At 39.9% G+C, this 23,618-nt stretch overlaps 1 protein-coding gene across 7 annotated transcripts in view; it reads left to right on the forward strand.

Annotated features, from left to right (window-relative positions):
* The window catches only part of Tfap-2 (transcription factor AP-2), a 207,943-nt gene that overhangs the window by 175,879 nt on the left and 8,446 nt on the right, over positions 1–23,618 (forward strand). For all 7 annotated transcript variants that reach the window (XM_071772104.1, XM_071772106.1, XM_071772108.1 and 4 more), the window contains 2 exons: positions 8,618–8,816; positions 15,604–15,722. In XM_071772104.1, coding sequence (XP_071628205.1) covers positions 8,618–8,816; positions 15,604–15,722 — 318 coding nt within the window. The remainder of the gene's footprint in view (positions 1–8,617; positions 8,817–15,603; positions 15,723–23,618) is intronic.

A 23,618-nucleotide genomic window follows, 5' to 3' on the forward strand; every position in this document is an offset into this window, starting at 1 on the left:
TAAAAAAATTCCTTATGACAGCAATACTAGTAATAATCTATAATTGCATAAAATTATTGCAATTTCCAAAACCACTGATGCTGCTTAAAAAGATTTTATAAACACTTACGACGAAAATTGTCTATAAAATCCTCCAAATCCCCATTCTTGAAGTTTTTAGATACAAACTCTTTTGTATTATTGGCTTCAGCCATTATCTGTGAAACAGTCTGGCAATGAATGAAAAGAAACACACAATAAAAGACAATACTAAAGTGGCTAGATATTCACTGAGCACACAAACAAGAACAAATAACGAATGCAAGTGTTCAATCAGAAATCGGAAGATATATTGCTCTAGCCGCTCTAGCGAGACAGACGAACAAAATGTGAATTGGAATAAATGTAAATAGAATAATTGTGTTCGCTGGTTAGGTTAGGTTTTTGTTGCTCAACTACAATTTAACACTTAATACAATTTATGAACTAAATAAATACAGAAGAACTGTAACTTAAATAATAAGCAGAACTAACCTCTAACATCGACAGCTGTCGTTTTTATTAGCCAATAAATATATCTATTTACTTAAACAGGAGAACATCATAAACATTCAGCTATCAAGATATAAGACGCAATGAAATTATATCTAATACATCGTATTTATTAATAACGTTAATAACTCAAAATAGAAAAATGGATTTATCATTGCCTATTATCTACATGGCATACTCGATAATAACCATGCAACGTCTGTACGTCTAATGGACTCTATATGCGACTTTAATGGATGGTATTGTGCTCAGCTTTTATTAATTTTGATGTGCAATCGCGGTAACTTCCTTAACTCCCCACTCTACCGAACATGGATTCTGCATATTATCATGTCTGCATGTGGTTCTCACGACCACACCGGTTTTCCAAGAAAACCAAGAGAACGCGTGCATGCCCACCTACGGCGAAATTGTCGCGTTTCGCCACCGTCGCAGTTGTTACATTGATGGCCAATGTGTTCCTCACAACCGCCTTGGTAGCCTCCTCTCGATCGCTTCCATTGGAATGAAAATTACACCGGCCCGACCTGCAATCGCTATTAGCCGCCGAGGATACGCCTGCGGAACGCTGCTACCGTGCCGGCGAACGACGCGAGTCGCACATATACGTGCCTGCCCAGACTTTTCCTCAAGCGCTGGAAATAACGGCTCGTCCACCAGGACGGGAGTGAAAACGCAATGAAATCATCCGGAGACAAGCACAATGCAGTTAAATAGCTGGACACAAACACCTAGATTGCGACGTATCCAAAGTTCGTCGCAATCATATAGTGGCGGTGTCGAGAATGTTGCCTTGTTAATGTCACTCTTCTACGAATCTGACTGAGTTTCATGAGGCGGAAAGATAAAGAGAGAGAGAGAGAGAGAGAACGAGAAGAAAAAGCGACAACGATTTATAACACGGAGTCTCTGTAATAAATGCGGCGCGTCGCCGGGCATAGCTTTTAGCTTCACATTTGCGTTGCTACATTTCCTCCTGCAACGGCGACGTGTATTTTCCCGCGCGCGAACGATTAATTTCTTCCTTGGCTATCGCGTAGTCGCGGTTGTTGTGACTCCTTGTAACGCGAAAGAAATCCCATAGCGAGATAAGGGGGAAGGCAAAATCGACGACGGTCGGCTGAATGGTGGATGCGAGCGGAGAACAGACGGGTTCTCTGAGCGAGCGAGGCGAGCGAATCTCCGCCTTCGTATCGTCTTAGACCATTGTTGTTTATGATCTATCTCGTTAGACATTCTATGAACCGCGGCTCTATGACGGGGAATACCTGGCCGGGATCAAAACCGGCCGGCGCGCGTTGTTGTGCAACGCGTTGTGCGGAACGTAAGTTTGCGTTACTTAACCGCCGACTGAGATCTTTCTTTGATCGAACCCCGTGGTTCGCGAGCGAGCGGCGAATCTAATCTCGCGAGTATCGCATCTTTTGTCAAGATCGCCGACGCGTCGGTACATTCATCTTCGATGTTTCCTCTCCCCTTTACAAGCGATTCTCTTATTTATTACCGTGATTGTCGGTTTTAGCGAATACCTACAGATCTCAATTATCATTCTCCCATCGGAACTCATTTTTCGGATCAGCTATAGATAGATTTTTGCTTATAAAAACTTAATTTGAGATTTTAATAAGGGTCTCGCGCGACAAGCGGTACGATTTTCAAGACGAATTTTCGAGCAGAGCTCGAAATGTATTACTGACGCAATGATATACCATCTCGACGTTTCCATTCAACCTCGTTTCAACGAAACGAGCGCCGATTAGCCAACAATCCCGATGAACCAAGTCATACAAATAGACGCGCATTTATCGCGCTGACGCGGACGACGAAACCTTTCCGCACCGATTTCACCTTGCGGATCGTATTTATCTTATTTAACAAGATCCCCCACTCGTGCGTGTCATAAAATAGAAACGGCGAGCGGCTCTCATGCCGCCGAGAGAGACTCTTGATGGTTAAGCGGCCGCTTATTGTCATCACCTTTGACTCTCGACAATGTTACTGCACTTAGAGACGGTTGTAAAGCTGCAATATGTTGTTCGAACGCTAGCGCCTAGCTTGCGCGACAGCTTCGCCTTTTACGGCAAACTACCTGTCTGTCGGCCCGTTGCTCAGCAGCCGACGGCGATGAGATGAGCAGCTGATCCGCGCGGCTGCATCGATTTATCACTTTTCCACGCTATCGACTTCGAAGTGGAATTTAATTAAGCCGCCCACGGCTCACGACTCGCGCGGTCGATGGTTTTACGAGCCGCTCGTCGATGAAGCGTATAGCTCTAGTCGCCGCGCCGCATTTCCCAATAACCCTCTCGCGCACACACGCGTTTGAGGCGACTCCTAATTAGGATTAAATAGAAACGATTATGCAAATGGAGATTTGCTTACCGCGGTCTTGCACACGCCGCCTAGTTGCGCTCGTTAAGACTATAAATAATTCCTATAGGCTTTACTCTAGCGGTACCGTTTACTCGCTCGTTGAAACTGTCTCTCATCCTTATCCATTCCGATAAAAATCACGTTGCAATTTTCTTGACGTTATCAGAATTCATAATATTCTCAACTACCTGTGTAATAAAGATGACGGACAACGATGCTAAGCGTGCTTAAGATCCATACGTAATAAGATTGTAATATCGTCTATTATCGAGCTATTAGAAATTTTTCTAATGATGTTGTTTAATCAGTCTGCAACCTGTTTTTAATGACATACGATCAAGTTATGCCAGAAATTTGATTGAAAATTACTTAATATTCGTAATTTCGGCACGCTATAAAAACTTTTATTTTAACTAGATATATGTGTAACACCTCGACGCATTCAGAGGAATAAGGAATTATACCGATCGAATTCTTTTGTATTACGTAATAATTGAATGCGTTAGGCGATACAATGGAAAACATAAGCTCCGTATTCTAGCGTGGATTGACATTTTTAATAATGGCATGTACAATGAGACAGCAACTTTTGATCGTTCATTGAACGATAATTTAGTCTGCGAAAAGTTAAAAACTGGATCACACGTTATTTTAGTAATCTCATAATTCACAAAATTACTACTCTACGTTAGTACTATAATTGCAAATGCAACATTTTCTTAGAATGTAAATCTGTGAATATACGTATGTTAAAGTAATAAGATTTATTCTCCTAGTTAGCATTTTATTAAATTAATGTTGGAAATCCATATGTACATATAGGTTTACTTCAAACACATTATCACAAATATCATTCAGATAAATAAATCTTTTTATAAATTTAAGCATATTTTATGTATCTTTTGTATCATTTTCAATAATGTCTAATAGAGAAAAATTGAAATTTTTAAATCATCATCAATCATTTCTTAAAAGATACAAGAAAATTTATAAAATTATTTAAATTCAATTATGTTACAACACTTTAGCAGTATATCTTTTCAGCTCTTTTTATATTTCTCTAAACGGAGAAATCTAAAATTCTGTGTCATTTTACAATATAAATGCGGAAAAGACCAATGCACTCGAAGTAATTTTTATTCACTTATTCCGCTCGATGCTTCGGGCACGATTCGAGACAGGAGAAAAGCTCGTGTTACGAGCCGAGTCTCTTCTCATAGGTTTCTTCGGAGATATTTCTCGGAACAGACGCGCAAGAACGCGAAGACGTAAGAACGTAAAGTGTTTCCTGTGTCATGGTCGCGCGTGATTCAGGCTGCTGTGTAATCGAGAGACTCCAGACGGTATAAACGGTTGCGAACGATATATGTACAAACTATGCGCGAACAAACTTGAATATTATAGATCCTAACGCGCGTTTCGTATACGAGTTATCGAGCCGATCTGCAATTATTAATCGAGGGACAAACCGCACGACGTTTCGTTCCGCGACGCGCTGCGCTCGCAGGCTGAATCTGCGATAGCCGTATAGCCTTAGCGCATTGACAAATTATCTAGCGTTATTTTCCCGAGCACTATCTAAAGGTCTGAAATACGACGACGGCAATTTCATGAGAAAGAGACTCAAGTGCGTGTCACGAGTGCGTTGTTGTTCGAAGAGAAGCGGAGCACATCTCGGAGCGTGTATACGACGCTCGCGATTGTTATCTCGATAACTCGCGCATTCGTAGACACAGTTCGCTGCTGAATACATTCAAAATTATTATCATTTGTTGGAATTCTATTTCTCAGTGTTTCCGAAATCCTGGGACGAAAGAGAAGATATCTCAGTTTTGTATAATATATAAATATTATATAACTATATATTTATATACATATAATGTATAAATATACAATATATATTATATTTAACCCTCAATTAGCACACATGTGCTAATTCGCACCACTTTTTTTTCGTTCAGCACTTATATATTTCAATTTTTCATATAAAAATCATTTCTTTTTCGTAAAATAAAGTGCACTACTCGATTGCCAGGGAAATTTTACATAAATTTTTATTAAAAATGACTGAGATACGACAGTTAAAAGTTGTCAAAATCTCAAATCGCACTAGTGTGGCATTTGAGGTGGCCCAACCGAGGTGTGCTAATTGAGGGTTAATGCTACATCAATATATTACGCAAGAATTAAGAGTAAGCATGACAACGAGATCAATCATGATTTATTGGAGACGAATCTCGAATCAAGTTCTTATACGAATCCGCTTATTCCTGCCACGGTTATCGAATTACCCGACATAGAAGTGAGTAATTAAGCGGCGATAGAGAGATAGTGGCATCCGTCCGATGAGTGAGACGGTTTTGCAATTCACACGGCAAAAGGTTACGGCAGCTCACAATAATTATATGCTTTGCACTATAGATGCCGACCCGACGGATAAAATAAGCGAAGCCTGAGCTATTCTCATTAAATAAATTAATAATACGTTCGTAAACCGTTACTAGAATCGAGATAAGTGTTCGAGATAGCAACATCGGACGGTTAGAAATGCTCGCAGCACTTAGGCGTTCTCTAAATGATGTTCTCTAACGACGCGTACGTGCCGCCGTTGGTACTTGACGAACTGAATCACAACTGTCTTTCGAAAACTACGCGTTTCGCGATAGATTTTGCAAGATTTCAATTAAACGCGACCATAAATTCGGCGGATATACGTCAAGTCTCGGATTGCGACAGCAATGAAAACAGGGCAGCTATACTTCGGATTATTCCACCATTCGTAATGTCCGCGTAAATTTAGTTGGTTTCGCATTGCAGAACTGCGTTCAATTTTAAATGAGTATCATCTACGAATTACGATGAATCTGTTTATGCAAGGATCGAGCAAAACAACGCGTTGCAATCAGCTGCGATCCATGCATGATACAAGAATATATAGGTATAGTAATATAGTACAAAGCATACTCGAATCTTGAACGAGGAAGATTAAAATCATCCACAAATAACAATGCTTGAGGTCGGTCGACAGCGAATACTTCCGGTAGGAATAGCCAAGCGCGATCGGGTGAAAACAGGAAAGAAAGAGATATATCATCGTGCGAAGGGAGCAAAAAGTAGATAATATTAACGTCCCCCCCGATATTCCTAAGTGCCAAAGTATACGTTGAGAGGAAAAAAAAGGGACGATACTTGTCTTAATGTAACTCGTATAAAACCCGTACTTAACGTGTCCGCTAATATCAGGCCCGGGAAAGAACGAGGAGGGAACGCACGCTTGACGGCGGCGAGTCACGGAGATCGTGTACCCGCCGACACCCGTCGTTTCTTCCTTTCTTCCCATCCTCCCTCCTCTCCGTTCCTCTCTCCGACATCATTTCGATGTTACCAAATTGTTCGACCAACGCCGGCTGCCAGAACCGTTACGCATCCGTTCCTTCTCTCTCTCTCTCTCTCTCTTTCTCTCTTTCTCTCTTTCTACCGCGGCTTCCTCTCGAACGTTATAATTTATAAGCTCGACAAGTCGACCTATTTGGTGCGCACGGAAATTGATTATTCGTTTGACCGGCCGGATCGAGACATCGACAGGGATCGATACCGGCAGTCATAGATAATACGGACAACTTGTTTACTTTCTCCCCTTCGCTCGCCCGCGATGCTCGGCACGGCCGCAGCCGCGGCGAGGACCTGAACGACGACTTCGACGTTTGCCGTGCTTGAATATCAAGCTCTGTATTTTCGAGGCGACGTACGCCCTCGGCGTACAACTCGGCACGTCGCAATCGCCCTTTACGTTTCGACGAGTAACGAGACGAACGCGTCGCGTCGCGTCGCGCCGCAGGAGCGATAGGAACGGGAATGGTACGCTCGGCAAAAATGCCATGAGATATCTATCGGTTAGATTTATAGAGCCGTCCTCGTGTATCTGTCATAACAGGCTGACATTAACTCGCTGAATGACGGTGCGTTTAGTCGAAGCCTCGGCGATGTATCAAGCGAAACGCGGCGATAGTTGGTATTAAGACAATAAATATTCCACGGTGAATTTCTCCGTTCGCAAGGCAGGACTGTATTTTTCTTTTCGTCATGCCATTTAAGTTACATATCGCATTACGTTTCCTGTACATTTGCAGCAGGAAACTTTCCTTTAAATAGAGGTTCTTGTATCACGGGGAATTTGCGTTTCTCTTGATTAGTAAAAGACGAGGTCAGGATTTCGTCCGCGTGAAATGTCTCTCGTCTTCAGCAGTTTCCTTGTATCGCGAAACGTAAAATTTTAACGCAAGATACATCCCTCGTGCGTTGGCGAAGATGAAGAGCCCCGGCGAGTTATAAGTTGACCATCTCTTTGCCATGTAATAACGCGCTTTGTACGGGCCCCAAGACACGATATTAAGCATTCCAGGGCAACGATGCAATAATGCGGGGCTGGCCGATGCATAGGAGCTAAAACAGGAACGGTACGGGCGAATTTAAAATATTCGCCGAAGATATTGCCCCGATCACGTAAATACACGTATACAACACATACAGAAAGAGAGAGAGAGAGAGAGAAAGAGAGAAGAGAAAAAGGGAGGGAGAGAGGCTGTATAACATAATTTCGGATCGGGATCTTTGGTTCCGGTATTTCTTGCTCCACCGAGTTGCGAATCTCTCACTTTGACCTACGAGAATGGACTATACGGCAGTCTTAACTGGATTATTACATTCCTTCGCCCGCTGGACGAAACTGATTATTATCGTTCTGTCGACGGGAACGAAAACGGGATATCGGGATAAATCGTGAGAAATCTCGCGAGATCTATACGCGACATCGATCGCGATATCGCCTCGCCGGAATTCATTTCTCATTCCCGAAGTATAACGAACTCCATTAATAAAACTCGTTTGGACGCTCGTTAGATGAAAAAGTTGAGCTGGGCCCCCGATAACTCCGGGTAAATCTTTCCTCGACTCATTAGAGCTATTAAGTCGCGCCATTACACCGATTGCTTATCGATGATGTAACTTATCGATGGGAGGAGATCGTAACGGTCGCACCGGCTGTGCGAACTGAAAATCTATCAATGTATTTCAGCTATGAGTAATGCCAAGGTATTCATTCATTTGCCGAGATATTCCAGCGATCTTGCGATCCATGCGCAATATGTCGAACGTAATATATTCGATTAGCATACACCAAACATCTACTAAATAAGATAATTAAGTAGTACACGAAAGGTAGTTTGTCGAAATTTTATCTTTCTTTATTATAAGCAATTATATCCATTAAATATCTCATACATATCATCTGCTATTTTATTGACGCGTCTTAAAATTTTATCAACGCATTAATCTTGTGCGTAGACAGTTCTTTGATGATCCTAATTTTAATATTCTTACAACATATTCAATTAACATACACCAAAGGTCTACTGAATAAGATAATTAAGTGTATTAAGGTACAGATTTTATTTTTCTTTATTATACGCAATTATATATGTATGAAATATCTTATACGTATTATTTGCTATTTTATTGACGTTCCGAGATTTTTAACGCATTTTGACATTTTGCTCTCTTGTTGATAGACAGTTCCTTGTTTTATTTTATTTCTATTTTCTCATTTCTTACGAAGGGTCCGCTTTATGCTTAAAGTACGATATATGCCAAATAGATATTTTGATATTCTTGATAGAATCTTAAGGCTCTAACCGTTACATTTTAAATTTTGCAGATATGAAACCTTCGGACAGGAGCGAGAAGGCTATGTTGTCCGGAAACGCGCAACCGTCGGACGTATTCTGTTCGGTCCCAGGACGATTATCGTTACTAAGCAGCACCAGCAAGTACAAAGTTACGGTAGCGGAGGTACAAAGACGACTGTCGCCGCCGGAATGTTTGAACGCGAGTCTCCTCGGTGGCGTGTTACGAAGGTAAGAGACCGATTTCAAAGCGATTTTTTATTGCGCACAAATAAATCTCGCGCGCAAAAATAAATACATCGATCGCTCGCGTTTCCCTGTCATGTTTCCCCGTTCGCGATAAGTCGAGATTCGTCGATTCGCATGGGTGCAATAACTCTCTTGTCCCTTTTCACTTTTTTTCCCCAGCAGAGTTCTCTCGATAAAGATAGACAGAGAAGGAGCGGTTCATTCATCCGTTTTTAATCACGCACGCTTCGAGCGCTCGGGCTCTCGGCGATCCATAAGCAAACCGTTAGAATAATTTGGCATTACACGCGAGAGATTAAATGTCGTTGCCATGAGAATCAGCGCGGCTTTCACAAAATGGAGATCGACATAGGTGGCCGATACCGTTGTCTAAAAAAATCGTAGAAATTGTAGAAAAAAAATGCCAAAATTTAAACTATCTAAAATTAAAATTTTTACCAAAGAAAATTCCGTGTCAATGGGATATCAAGAAATTTGCGGACCTAAAAGAAATATGAGAGGCATCCAGTCTGCGTGCATCGATATGATGATATAAATCTCTTGCGCGTTCGCTTGCGGGCTTCTTATACTTTAAGTCGATCGTATGCGCGCGGAATGAAAATATGGGGCTCGATCGCGATTTCTCATGAATAGATATATTCCGTCGCGCGCCGAGGCGACACGCGAGATAACCGGTGCAGCATCCCGCTTCCTACGGAGCGGAGGCGCATTGAAGACGCAACAATCCGCGGTCCCGGATATATGTATCGCGCTCTGTTACGGCTCGCCGCCGCGGTTGTTGCGGCCGCGCGGTAAGAAATGAAATACGAAACGCACGGCGCGTTGCACATTACCGCCGACATTTCCGGCCACCGTTTCGAGATAATCGGTATAACTGACACGGGGCGCGATCGGGACAATGCGGGCGCGCGTATAAAAGATCGCGAGATGCACGCTGTTACACGGCTTTATCCGCGGGACTAATTAATAAACCCGCGCGCGTTCAGCTCATCCGGCCCTCTCATGTGCCCAACCGCGGGCACAGACAGCCACCTGATTTACAGACGCTCCTCTCACATGCGAGAGCACCCCGCCTTTATCTGATTCGCCGTTTTATCCGGCTAGACTCTAGAGCACCGCGCTCATTGCGCAATGCTTTATCACCAAAGGCATGGATAAATCGCCGTGCAAGCGGCCAGATACACTTCCACGCACTCTGCAAGACTTTTCGCGGACTGGATCCCTCTCTCGCAACAGGCATTACGAAATTACCGTTGAGGCATCGCGAAATCGCGTGCGCCTCGCTTCATTACTTTGCGGTCTTCCGGGAAAATACGCATTCTCCCGAGAAAATTCATAATGTTGCAAATAAGCTTGCGGAAAAAGCTCAACAAATTTGTCATACAGCATCCTGATTTGCTAGACGTTGAATATACCCGATTAAAGAATAATAATCCTACAAGAAATTTGCATAAAACATAATTAAAATTATCATTAACGATTAGAAAAAAAATTACGAATAACTGTTTAATAAGCTTCGTTGGGTCAGTGCTACACAGAAAAAAAAGAAGTGTTAAATCAACACTGTTTACACTCATATATACGCAAGAATATATAATCTTGAAATGAGATTATATTGCGTTAAACGAAGAAAATTTTCTTGAATGAAGTCATTATATAGTTCAACCAAGAAAAAGAATGTTGAAATAAAATGTTGAAATTCTTATAAGAAGATTATAGTAATCTTGCGTATATACGAAACAATCTACACCTTCTTATAAGAATTTCAACTTTTTATTTCAACATTCTTTTTCTTGGTTGAACTATATAATGACTTCATTCAAAAAAATTTTCTTCGTTTAACGCAATATAATCTCATTTCAAGATTTCCAACTTTTCCAACGTTGAAACTAAAGATATTTTCAAATCAAGAATATTCCTTTTTTTCTGTGTAATTCTGCATTATCAGTCATAAAATGCACGTTTAAAGGAAAGAGCACACCTTTCGCGAAATAAATGTTGCCTAACACACGCATTTCGCATATCCCACGAACCGTTTCGCCAGAGTGACGGAGCGCGGCAAATCTTTCTTGTTCGCGGAGCGGACCGCTAATAAAGCGGACCGATCTATACCGCCGATGCAAATGAGACATTAATAACCCGTGCGGCTGCGAGTGTCAATTCCTCGGCGTGCGAGCGAGCGAGCGCGCCTCGAGGCGAGCGCGCGGCATCTCGCACCGGTCGCGACGTTATAATTCATCCGTTCGCATAGCGATCTGACCGATAATTACACGCGCGTTGGTCCGAGACTCGCCACCACAGATTCTCTCTCTTTCTCTCCTCTCCCCGTATCCTCCCTTTTGTCTCTCCCACCTAGGTCCTCGGTCTCGTTCGCGGCGATTCGCGTCCATGAGAGGTCCAGGATCGTCGCTCGCAATACGCCGCGAGAGATCATCTCGCGAAGATCGATCGCACCGTATCGTTGCCCTTGCCACGCACGTGTGTACGCGCGAGCGTTTTTGTCGAAGGTCCGCGCCTCCCGTTTTTGTTTTCACACTGACCGATTTTTGATCGCCCTGAGCACCGTGTTTCGCAACGCACGCTTTCTCACGCGCACAAGTGTGCGCTCTATTTAATTTTATCTCATTGTACGTACGCGCGTCGGACTTGTACAAATCAGGTACCAGCGTCCTGGTGCCAATTGGTAACGTCTACTAGGAATATCGTGGACTCGCGATCAAAAGATTCGAATAAGCGAGTCGATAGCACTGTCAATTGACTTCTTTGTTACGAGGCGGGATATAGGCAACACAGGTAAATATAAAGCAAAGATAAATATACGAGTTATATTACGACAAAAGGAAAGCAAGAAACTTGTCGAAATAATATTACATCTAAATCGATGATATCAAAATATACGGAGGGTCACGAAAAGAATTGAATTTTACTCAATTTGCAAATGTATTATCTTTTGCAAGTTATTATAGTAAAAAAATGCACATTATATGCTTTGGATGCATTCTTTCGTAATTTTTTCGTGTTTAATATATCCTGGGATGTTCGACTTTCAAACTTCGACGCGAAACAGCCTTTGGGCGTTCTATCGAATCTGAAATTTACCTGAGATTAGCAAAACTCTCACCTGCTCCGTAAATTACTGTCGGACAGTAGACTTCCACGATTGATCACCATCTGCTTGGAAGTCTGAAAATCACGCGCAAGGTCGATCAAGCTTGAGAACAAGGCTGACTTCCGCCGTAGGACAAAAGTTCTATTGATCTAGAATTTATTTGTCTGTTTTTCTTTACTGCAATGTATTCAGATTAAAAAAGACATTATGCGTACATTGATTATTATGAGCTATAGTCATGCTAATATAGTAGTTAAGTTTCACTTTTGCGACAAAAAACTAATGATGGCGTAGAGAATCTATCGCATATTCTCTCGGCGCGACTCTCATTAAATCTGTTAATTGTAGAAATATAGCGTCGGTCGATCAATCAATTTGTCGATCTAATTTATTTGCGCGAGCAACATTTCAGTATCACTTCCTCGATTGACTAAAAGGCGTCGATAAAAAGAAGTACAAAACAGTTTTTTGAATCACGTCAGAATGTTCTATTCAGATATTATCTTAGCGTGACCAATTCGAGCTATTTTATAAATTATAAAGTAAAGTTTAGTTATTTGGTTTTCATCATAGAAAAAGAGAAAAATCTAAAAATATAATATAATTAGTATTTTACTATTAATATTAATTTTTACTATTCATTATTCCAAATCTATGAGAGACATATGACATATAATCTATGTTAATTTTAAGTTAATGAAGAGTTCTAGAAAGTTAATAACGTAACGATATAATATTAACAATATTGAAATAAATATATCTTGTAAATATATATTTTTAAATATATATTGTTTAAATGTTTATTTTAATATATTAAATATAAAATCAGCAAGGAAGTATTGGAAACCTTGAATATTTCAGTAAATTACGTGCAACATTCCGCTCGCATATATGAATGCGTTATTCTTTACCGTCCGCTTTATTCTCGCGAAACGAACGACGATATTTGAATGATCCTTGATCATCAAGTCCTTTGGTTTTCTGACGTCGCGTGGCGTCAGTAGACGATTAACGATGCTAGGCGTTCGAGGACGTCTCGAGCAATCAGAGGGAGCAAGGGATCCCACCATTCAAGATCTTCCTATCGGTGGAGTCGCCGAGGACGCCGAGGGTTGCGAATCTCTCGCGGAAACCCTCACGTAAAGGAGAACGATGCGTTTGAATGGGACGAGGATTCTTCTCGGGACAAATCTCCGGTAATGAGTCGCAGCATCGTTTTCGTCACGTACCGAGGAACGACAGCGATCGTTAAGTATCGAGAATTCGATCCGGTCACACGACCGCGCGGTCAATTACATTCGTCTGATTCGTCGAAATTCTTCCGGTCTGCGTCGGAACATTGCGGAATCAGCCCGTGTCTGCTCGATCGTATGTAATCAATGACGATTATCATGTCGCTTGAAACCAATTTCGAAATCTGCATGCATCGATATATGTATAGTTCGATTATAAGGTGTGAATTACTTTATATAAATTGCGACGAACGGAACTATAGACGGAAACTATAGAGCGCATGTTGAAAACTTTCAGCGCAGTTCTGGCAGTTTAATATCCAATCTTGAGTTTTTTATTGTAATGTGATGGTATAAATTAGAAGGAGAAAAATTATGAAACATGACGTTTGTTCGAATGACCGTTAATAATATAATTTAAATTAATTAAATTTTTAACAATTATTAAGATGTTTTAACATATTACAAAGCTTTATCCACATTTAACAAATAAATAAAAGAATACAATGTGACGATTTATATGTTGTGTAATATATATTACAACGTACTCTTAAGATAAGGATGCTAAACTTTTATGCGTTCCCACATCTTTCAGATAAAAAGTACATAAAAATACGATCTTAGTCGCAGAGGTAATTAATATACAGATAATTAATCGCTCTCTTTTCAATTCTGTCTGAAAATGTATACAATATCGCCAAATAATAACACGGCACAGTGCGATTCAGAGAAAATAAAACGAGCGAAATGTAGAACGTAAATTCGGAGGACTGGTGGAGCCGATATTAAAAACCTGTAGCGGTAAAATGTATTAATTGCCGAGCGAGACGAAAGATTACCGGGCGGACCGGGCAGCCGAACCGAACAAAGGTAGGCGATACGCGTTACCGTTATAACAGGCCAAGATGATGGATGGACAGGGTGTGTTAAGAAAAAAGTCCCTGCTACTATCGCGTTCCCGTTGATGTTCCACGAAAAAAAATTTACTTCGCAGCTTCTTACTTCGCCGGTGGATTAACGACACAAAGTCGCTGTCCGGTTTGTAAAAGGATTAAAACGCAATTCTTGATGATGTCTCGATAGACTTCGTCTGAAAGAACACGTGAGACATATCCGATACACAACTCAGTATGAAGAAAAAGAGGACGATTGAAATTTTTAGTATATAGAAGCATATATTTAATTAATAAAAGTTGTTTATTCTTTATAAAATTTATATAAAAATATGTATTTATTCGATACGATATATTAATCAAGCTACTTGCGTTATTCAATATCGAAAGGACGTACACATTGTCCTTGTATCCTTTAATGAAGCTATTTCTAAAGGTATTTAACATGGAAATTTGCCAATTATTCTCATTTGTATAACTTGAATTACGATTTTAGTCTTACAATTAATGTTAATCGCCATCAAACGCTCTTTGAAACAACGAATGAACGGCACATCTAATTAATCGAAATCACGATTACAGCGAAAAAGTCTTTTACTTCTTTAATTAATCGTGAAACATAAACGTTTCAGCTTTACGATCGCACACGGGTCGCTACGTCGCCCAATGATTAACCCAGATACATGTGTCGGAGGAGACCATAAAAGTATTGATAAAAATTCTATTCGCCTGATGTGCTCACGCTTTTGCTTGAATAGCACACTCTGTGCGAAGAACACAGTGCTTCTTTCTTTCAGGCTCGATCCTATTCCGCAAAACGCACGTGCATGAACGGTACGAGCGCATCCTCGAGCTCGCGTCGAGCTTGCTCAATCGCCGATGACACACGTAGTCCGCGGATTATGCTAATCCTACCGTATTTCCCTCTCGTTGCCGCCGTCCCCTCTCGTCGCGCCACGATTTCATCTTTTTAGAGATCACGGCGAAATGATTAATGGAGGAGTTCCGTTTCGAAATTCTCACGCGCCGGAACGATCACGAGTCGAGACGTGGGCGTTCGCCGTGTGTCTGAACAAGTATTTGGTGGAGAACGGTAGAGAAATAATTGATCGATAAATATGACGATGGACCGATGAATCTCTTGTTTCGCGGCATACGTAAAATTCACGCACGAGAATAAATCAAATTAATAATCGTCTCGCTGACGTAATCGTGTCGGTTTGGGCTACGATGTCACTACACGAGAGCTTTAACTTTTGGCCGAGTTCTACGATTTACATCAAATGTTAATTACATGAAATGTAAATGCAATATGTATAATTATTCTTCCAAGTAATGGGAAAATACAAAAGATAATTGTACAAATATTTGAAAAAATTGTACACAAACACATGAGAGTCGAAATATTTAGATGACACTTGCAATTATGCTTGTAATAATGCCATGAATTTTTCATCGATAAAATGATGCTAATTAAATGACATTGATATTGTTACGAAAATATGAATGGTTTCATGCAAAAATATATTTTGCAGGGCGAAATCCAAAAACGGCGGGCGTCTGCTTAGGGAAAAGCTGGAAAAAATTGGTTTGAATCTGCCAGCCGGTAGAAGGAAGGCCGCCAACGTCACGCTCTTAACATCTTTAGTGGAAGGTGAGTGCTCTCATTTATTCCAAAAGTCCTAACGAACAAACTAATTAAAAAATTCATTTAAAAAACATGTAACGTTAGGAACCGATAAATCTAAAACATAATATGTATTACAGACTTAATAGTCTAGTAATAATTAAATATTAATATATTGCTATGATTAATGACTTTGCTAAGCAGATAGATATGATCGCGGGTATATATACATACATTATACATGATCGTTTCTATTCCTGATTTTCAAGTTTTCAACGTTACTTTACATACGAATTTTATGTACAAACTGCCGCTTTTACTAATGTGGTCAAAATGAAGATTCTTTCGCTTGAAATGGAATTAGAATTTTATTCGTAAAAAAAGGCTGAGATATATTTGAATCTTCATTTAACTTCATCTTGACCTTAACTTTTAACGGTACACTGATCCGAATAATAATTTAATAGATATTACGTTATAAGAAGAACGCCGTCCAAACGAGATTTCTTGACCACAGAAAAATTGCGTTTAAATCGTTAAACACGAATCGCTGCGCTTAAGAGAAAGCGCACTTTTCCAGAACAGCTTGTATATGTTTAAAATAGTGACCGGTGCAAATTACTTCCTATTACCTATATATTGTAAGTTGACAGACATTACGTTTGTCAGGCAAAGCAGTATTAAGGTTGCTTGTGAACTACACAACATCCTCATAAAGTCTATTACATCTTAGAGCAGGTACAGCATACGCTCGTCCCATAAAGCGCCCTGATGAAATCATCTCTGTGAAATAACGCGAACGTAAAACCTCTTTCCTACACGGTAATGGTGGATGTGTCCTTTTTCTTCACCGGTAATCGTTTTCCTCATTAGCAACATTGATCATATCCTGTACGAACGGCAAAAACGTACAATCAGACGAAAAGCTTCATAGGTAAGGTATCCTAGTGCCACAATACGGTCGCAATATTTATACGCAATTTGTACATTCCATGCATTAATATCCGTGTAACGATAAGCTAGGGATATCGGTAACATTTTTGCAAAAAGAATATTGGAAACGTTCATGTGGCAGAACATACTTTTGTCAATTAACTTGCTATATATTTCAAAGAAAAAATATGAAGATATTGTAAAATGCATCCTTTGATGAATTTAAGATTAATTTTTTTCGTAGTAAAAGTTTAGTGGGTGAATATTATTTTATTTGTAACAGCTTGATAATTTAAGAGACGCAGTAATGTGAATTTTTTTCAAATTATAAAAAAAAACGAGATTTTATTGAACATTTGTATGCGTTATGACATATTTGCGAAAGTATAAAAAGTTTTTAAATATTGACAGAGTCACTTGAAATGCAAAAAGTATCTTAATATTAAATTAATATCGTTATCCATTTAGTTATATTATTAATGTATTTTTCATTGCAAATTAATAGAAATCACACTTTTAATTTATTTAGCTCAGTTAGATTATATAAATAAAACATATGTATTGTGTGTTGTGTTTTCGCGGGATTCTTTAAATTACTAATTAGAATCGATGACGGGCGGACGACGCATTAGCGATTGTAACCGTAATCACGCGTTTTCCCAGCGATTTATCGCGAGCGATAAATGTAACGCTTTCCGATTTACTGCCGCCGTAATTTGCAGAAGGTTACCTCTTCGCACACTCACGTCGTTGCTTTTACCTCCCTCCTCCGCCGTGACTCCGAAGAATTACATTCCTCGCGACGCCCACTTGTCTCGTAGGGCATAGTGATGAAATCATCTCTTCGGAATAACGTGCGCGCATCAAGGCGAATTTACACGGTCTACGCTTGATGATCGTCCTGAATGAGTCATTTAAACGGCTGAATGGATTTTTGTTTAGACACGCGGCACCGATCCCAAAGCCTCGCAAGACCGAACAACCCTGCAAACAAAGTACTACAAGAAAATAAACTTTAAGGATCCATCATCTGTATCTCACATTTAGTGCGAACGTTTAATTCGAGAGACTTTATTTTTGTCTGCGTTATATAGTATTTTACTTATATTTAATTCATTAAAGAGTAAATCTTATTTGTTAATTGTCTTTGCAATCATTCAGCTTTCGATTATAATGATTAACACTAGAACTATACCGATGATTAATTTCTACTATTTAAGTATTGATGTTTGATTACTTGAAGTAAATACATATATTGAATTACATATATTGAAATACATATATTGAATATTATAAATTGAAAAAAGAATGAAGGGAAAAAGTAAAGTAATCAACTTAATAATTTAAATATTGCAACATAAGTCACGGAAAATTTGAGAAAATGCACCGTCATAAATTTTAAGTATATTTTTTAATTAATAATTATTTTGACTGCTTTGTTCTAAGTTAGTCTTTCTTTAGTGTTAATTCTGAGAACGAAACTAGAGAAGCAGTACCATACCTTCTTGCCTTTTCCATCTGATTCATCGCGCTTTCATTTCTGAATGATTCTCTCAAATGATTACCAAGAGCGAACCGCGTAAACTCAGCTTTAGAGACATGGCATTCGTTCTTCCGCGTTATGACAGTAACAACGAGAGTAAGCTCTTTGCACCGGATACAGGACATGCGGTTCTCTAATCAGAGAAAGAAAGAGAGGAGGAGAAAGAGGGAGGAACTCCTACGGGATATCCCATCTGCGCGAGAGAGCGCTTAATAACGAGCGCGCAACAAATGCGTATGCGCGCGTACAATCGCCATCCCGCACCTCCGCCAACAGCGCCCTAATGACGCGCCTGGAAGTTTGTTAGAGTGTTGGCACGGACGTTGATTATAATTTATGGTCGGCGGGGCTTCCATAAAACATCGGCCGTGCTTTTCTTTCCGAGGCGCGGCGTGAGACGAGCGGCCACGCGCGACTGTAACTCCTTGACTGGAGAGAACCCAGAGAGATTCGAGGGTACACTTTGTCAGGATGCAACGATCAAAACACGTTCAAAATTCTTAAAAAAATGTCGGAATTGTTCTCTCCAAAAAATACCAAATTTAAACAAAGTTATTAGCTTATGGGAACTTGAGAAATCTTCGTCTTCGTTTATTACATATGTATACATAGTAATGAGATTCTCATATCTGGAACAAACACCTTGACCAATTGTGCTACTTTCTTACATCGAAGCAATTCACACACCTATTTTATTACCCGATAACTTATGGCGGTTATTAACTCTGGTTTCTCGAGCAATTTTTCATACGACTTTTTAATTATCTTTTTAAAATCTTTTCGATATATTCACAAGCATGTATTTGGAAAAAATATATTTGGCACTTCATATATCGCCCGAACCGCGAATCTTGCGCAACATGAATATTTATATCTCGAATAAAGATACGACGTATCTAAATCTCCAGTAAATATGAAACTCGATGCAGCGAGTCGATTAGCATTTTGCGATGTATAAATTCAAGATCGTTGCAAGATAATAAATCATATTGTTTCGTTGTATCTGTCGTGCCGGCGGCCGTGTTGTTGTCGTAACGTATTGTTGTGGTAAAGTAAGCGTAAGTCGACTTGTCGATTGATACCTATCATTAGCTGTCGAACAAACTAAACATTATCGATACACGTTTTAATGATGTCGCAGCGCATTTATCTCGCGGATTGGAAATTAATAACAGCCGCGATAAAGCAAAACTGAATGACCATTCCCCGAATTCCCATCATACCAAGCGTTTCCGTATTTAAAAAGAGTAAAAAGTATAAAAAAATAAAATAGAAAAAGCTAATTTATCGCGTCCATCGACGTGGCTCGTTAATCTCGTCTTTTTGATTAATATTTCAGTTGACCGCGCCGAGGAAGAACCTCAAATACGCGTATAATTACCATTTGCATATACGGATAATTTCGTGTGCGAGCCTGCCGGGAGATTAGGATGATCGCTGTTATTAAGCGATCGAAAATCACGCGTAATGTAACCGTAAACATATAAATTTGCGACAGCTTTGCGGCGATACCGTTTCTTAATTGGTACCTGGGCCTCTATCGCGCTTTAATGACAGGGAAGATTTCTCAACGATAGTAATGAACTAACGACAACGCTCGCGATATTCTTTTTACGCGATCTAGTGCGCGGTACATCAACTCGACGCGAGAGTCTCGTGTTTTAGGTTTACACGTAAGACCAATGAGCAATGTTCTATGAACAATACTGTTTATACAGTTCATTTACTCTAATTCGTAATCTATCGCGTGTGACAAAAAAAACAGATAGATTAAAAGTATCGATTTCGATACGTATTATACATTAAAAACAATTCACATTATAAAATTCGATCAAAGAGAAAAATAGTCGCTTTTTTCGTTACATCATTTTTTTACAATTTATACATTGAAAATTTGCAACATTAATTGATTTGGAAAAAAAAAAAACAGAGATGATTTCTAATTTAATTAAGTCGCATGCATGGCTGCGCGATGGAGAGTCACAGTTATTTATATTTTATCGTCCTTATCCGTCGCAAGAACCAATATATCTTTCGTATTTAATATTCCCGTCCATATCGCGTAAAGTGATAATAATTGCTTGAGATAAAAAGAATAAACTCTGACCGATATATAGTGAACCAATAAATCAGGTTAATGGATTCTAGAGTGTATTTTCTTATTTCTCGTTCTGCTTACGTCAATTCTCTATTTGCAAATCACTGTTGCAACGCCGATTCCTATACCTTAGAGTCTGCTAGCCGATCTGTGTGAAAAAGATGATTGGATATACATGTGCTTCGCGGTTTTTGCGTTATTCTAATTATATATTTGCGTATAGAGTAAAGTGAGAAAACTGTCATAACACGCGCAAAAAATGTGATATATCTCGAAATAAATAAATATAATTCCTGTTAACGTGACAATTGCTATACGCAACGATTCGTCTAATTAGAAGAACCTCATTCTTCAACTGAAAGAATACCGATGCGTGCGTACGGGGAATGTTGTCAAAGACGCTTACAGAGTAAAAGGCGAAAGTGTGGGAAATTTTGCGCGACGCACGTAGGTGTGTAGTATACTCATGTTCGTACGTATATCTGTCGCCTATGGCTGCGTAATTCATACGTAAATTCGCGCCCGATCGTCGCGGTGACACAACTTGAGCTCTCATGCTCAAAGAGGTATAAGCGAGTCTCTTAAAGGCTGTAAAAATAAAAGAGACGAGACATTTACTGCGGCTCCAAATAGTATATCCGAAAAGTAGGTAATGGCATACTTTAGGTAAACATTCAACAGTAAAAATAAACATAAAATAATAATAAAACGGGCAAAGTATCTAATTTCGGACTTCTATTATCCTTATAAAAAACGAGATTATCCTAGATTGAAATATTCTAAATTGATCATCATTGAGATTACTTAATTACGTATATAAAATTACCGTTAGATATTTATTATAATTATTCATATTTAATTTGGCCATCATGTTTACTTAATTTTATATTTGATAGCTTGATTTGATTTTGTGTTTAATATAATTGTACAGTTACGTTTTACGTCCGGAGGATCTCCGCGTCGTTAATCGGTTGATCTCCGGTAATATAACGTATAGTGCAAAATTTTAGAAGGCTAGGGCAACGTGTAATTCAGAGTTACATCAGTATAACGTACACGGGGGTCGAGGAATGCGTATTTTAAACGCGTTATACGCCTGTATACGTCGACCGCAGCCGACTCGTTGCGAAGTTTTAACCGGTATGAGAAACCGCAAGGGGTATATCGGAACACGACGATCTCGTGGTACGCGGAAGAGAATTCCCGAAATCCTTCTCGCAGGTTCGATTATCAGCACGTATAATGGAACGTGATTTGCGGTCTCGAAGGCCGAGATGGAGCGCATCATATTGGCTATCGTTGTAACAGAGCTCAGAGACGAATAAGGCTGTTCTATCGCCGCACTGGCCCTGCTTCGGAACGGCAAGCAAATTTCTACGACCATCGCCCCGACGAGTCGAACGATCGTTCGATGAGAACTCGTTATGGAAGAATATTTACTTACAAGCGAAAATAGAGAAATCAGGTTGCGCCAAGCGCGAGATCAGTGCATTCCTTCTTAACTTTATTTATAATATTATTAAATATCAAGAGCAGTTTTTACAATCCACGTTAATTTTTTGCACTTTGTAGCTTTAAAAGAATATTATTTCTTCTTCGCAGTAAGGACGGATAAGATATTCAATGTGTGAGAGGAGAAGTTTAACAAAAATTCTCTCGTTCGACAGCAGTTTCTCTCATCTTTTTTTCAGAACTTTATGAATTGGCGTTGCCAATAAAAATTTTACTGAATCAATCAACAAAATCGGACAGATTCGAGCATAATCATATACGCCAGCACGTGCTGCTGGCAAGAAATAAAAGATGTAATTATTCAGCCATGTAATTAAGCGCATTTTCTCGACCGATCTTCTTGCTGCGCCATCGCGCGTCAATTGCACAGCTTTTGATCGGCTATCTATTGATTCGCGACCGACACGGTGAAGTCGTCAGGCAGCACCGGCCGTTCATCACGCACAATTCGCGCGAGTCACGTTACCCGCTCGTTCTCGTTCTCGTTTACTCGCGCACCGCCAATCTGGATCTCCCATCTGAGCGAGCTCCCTTAGCGGCAATCTGCGGCGTGCGGTCTGCGAGTCCCTTCGTTTTATTGAGTCATATTCCCTCGTACTCGATAAGCCGGACATTCCTTCGCGTCGCGTCGCCGATTCGGGTGCGATTAACGATAATGTTAAAGCACTGTGCGCTGTAATATTTTACTTCGGCAACATAACGATAACTTTGCATTGCGTAATTTATGTTACGTCAATGACAAAATGTTAATGAATTTCTAATTAATAGATTTTTGTAAAGTTTGTTCTACATATATTGAAGCAGCACGTGTGCCATTATATATGATTAGTTCAAGTGACATATATAAAATGATTAGCTTTTTATATCTTATGATACTTGACACTCGCTTTCTTTTAGTCTATCAGGGATTAATTAATACAGGATAAAATTTATGACATACTTAATACGGGATAAAATTTACGAAAATTGATTAAAGTGTCATTAACATTCCGCGCCAAGCCGACATTGCAGTTGGACAGCTGTCTGCTTGCCAAGAGAATCTCTCAAAGAAGTTCAATGTACCAATGTGATAAAATGCAAGACATACATTCGCATTTGCGATCATAATCGTAAACGTTTCGCAGCGCATGCATATTGGTAAGGTACAGACACGCTAATTTACTTAAAAGAGATTAGAAGAAGGAGAGATACGACACGGGGGGGGGGAGGGGAGATATGCAAATCCGCGCGGAAGAGCTGCCCGTGGCAGGCTAAAGCGTAGCCGAAACGACCTGTTGCACCTCGCGCAAGAGGGTAGAGGGGCGAGGGGGGATGGAAATTTGCACCACGTCCGACGATGTCGATAAGATCGCCGATAGTTAACTTACTGTCGGTTTTGCGCGCCTAATACGAGAATTCCGTAGAAAACGGCGAAAACACACGTGGCATCCACGTCGATAAATATCGCACGAAACTATAATATTATACCCGCTCGACGTCCCACATCGTGGGATACTCGTTTCTAGCTGAAAAGATCCTTTCTTTGCCTAGGAGCAGATAGTCTCCTTTCTAGCTTCGCCGGGGGGTTTTTTTTATTCTATCGAGTTTGCATCGACAAAGTGATTGAGATCAAAATAGGGAATCAAGAGAGATCTTCTCTTACAGAAAATTTTCTCGATTATTTCGAATACAAAGTCTGCATTGCGTCGCAACGAAGTAAGTATTAAGGTGAAAAAATCAGATATTTTGCCACCTTTGAGTTTAGATAAATCCGTCTAATGCAAAACGAAGATAAAGTTTCAACAAAGTCATGCATCTTTCCGATAGCTAACGATGCGTGCGTCAGAAGTTTTCAATC

This window comes from Temnothorax longispinosus, chromosome 3, assembly GCF_030848805.1.
Source record: "Temnothorax longispinosus isolate EJ_2023e chromosome 3, Tlon_JGU_v1, whole genome shotgun sequence".
In the NCBI taxonomy this organism is placed as follows: domain Eukaryota; kingdom Metazoa; phylum Arthropoda; class Insecta; order Hymenoptera; family Formicidae; genus Temnothorax; species Temnothorax longispinosus.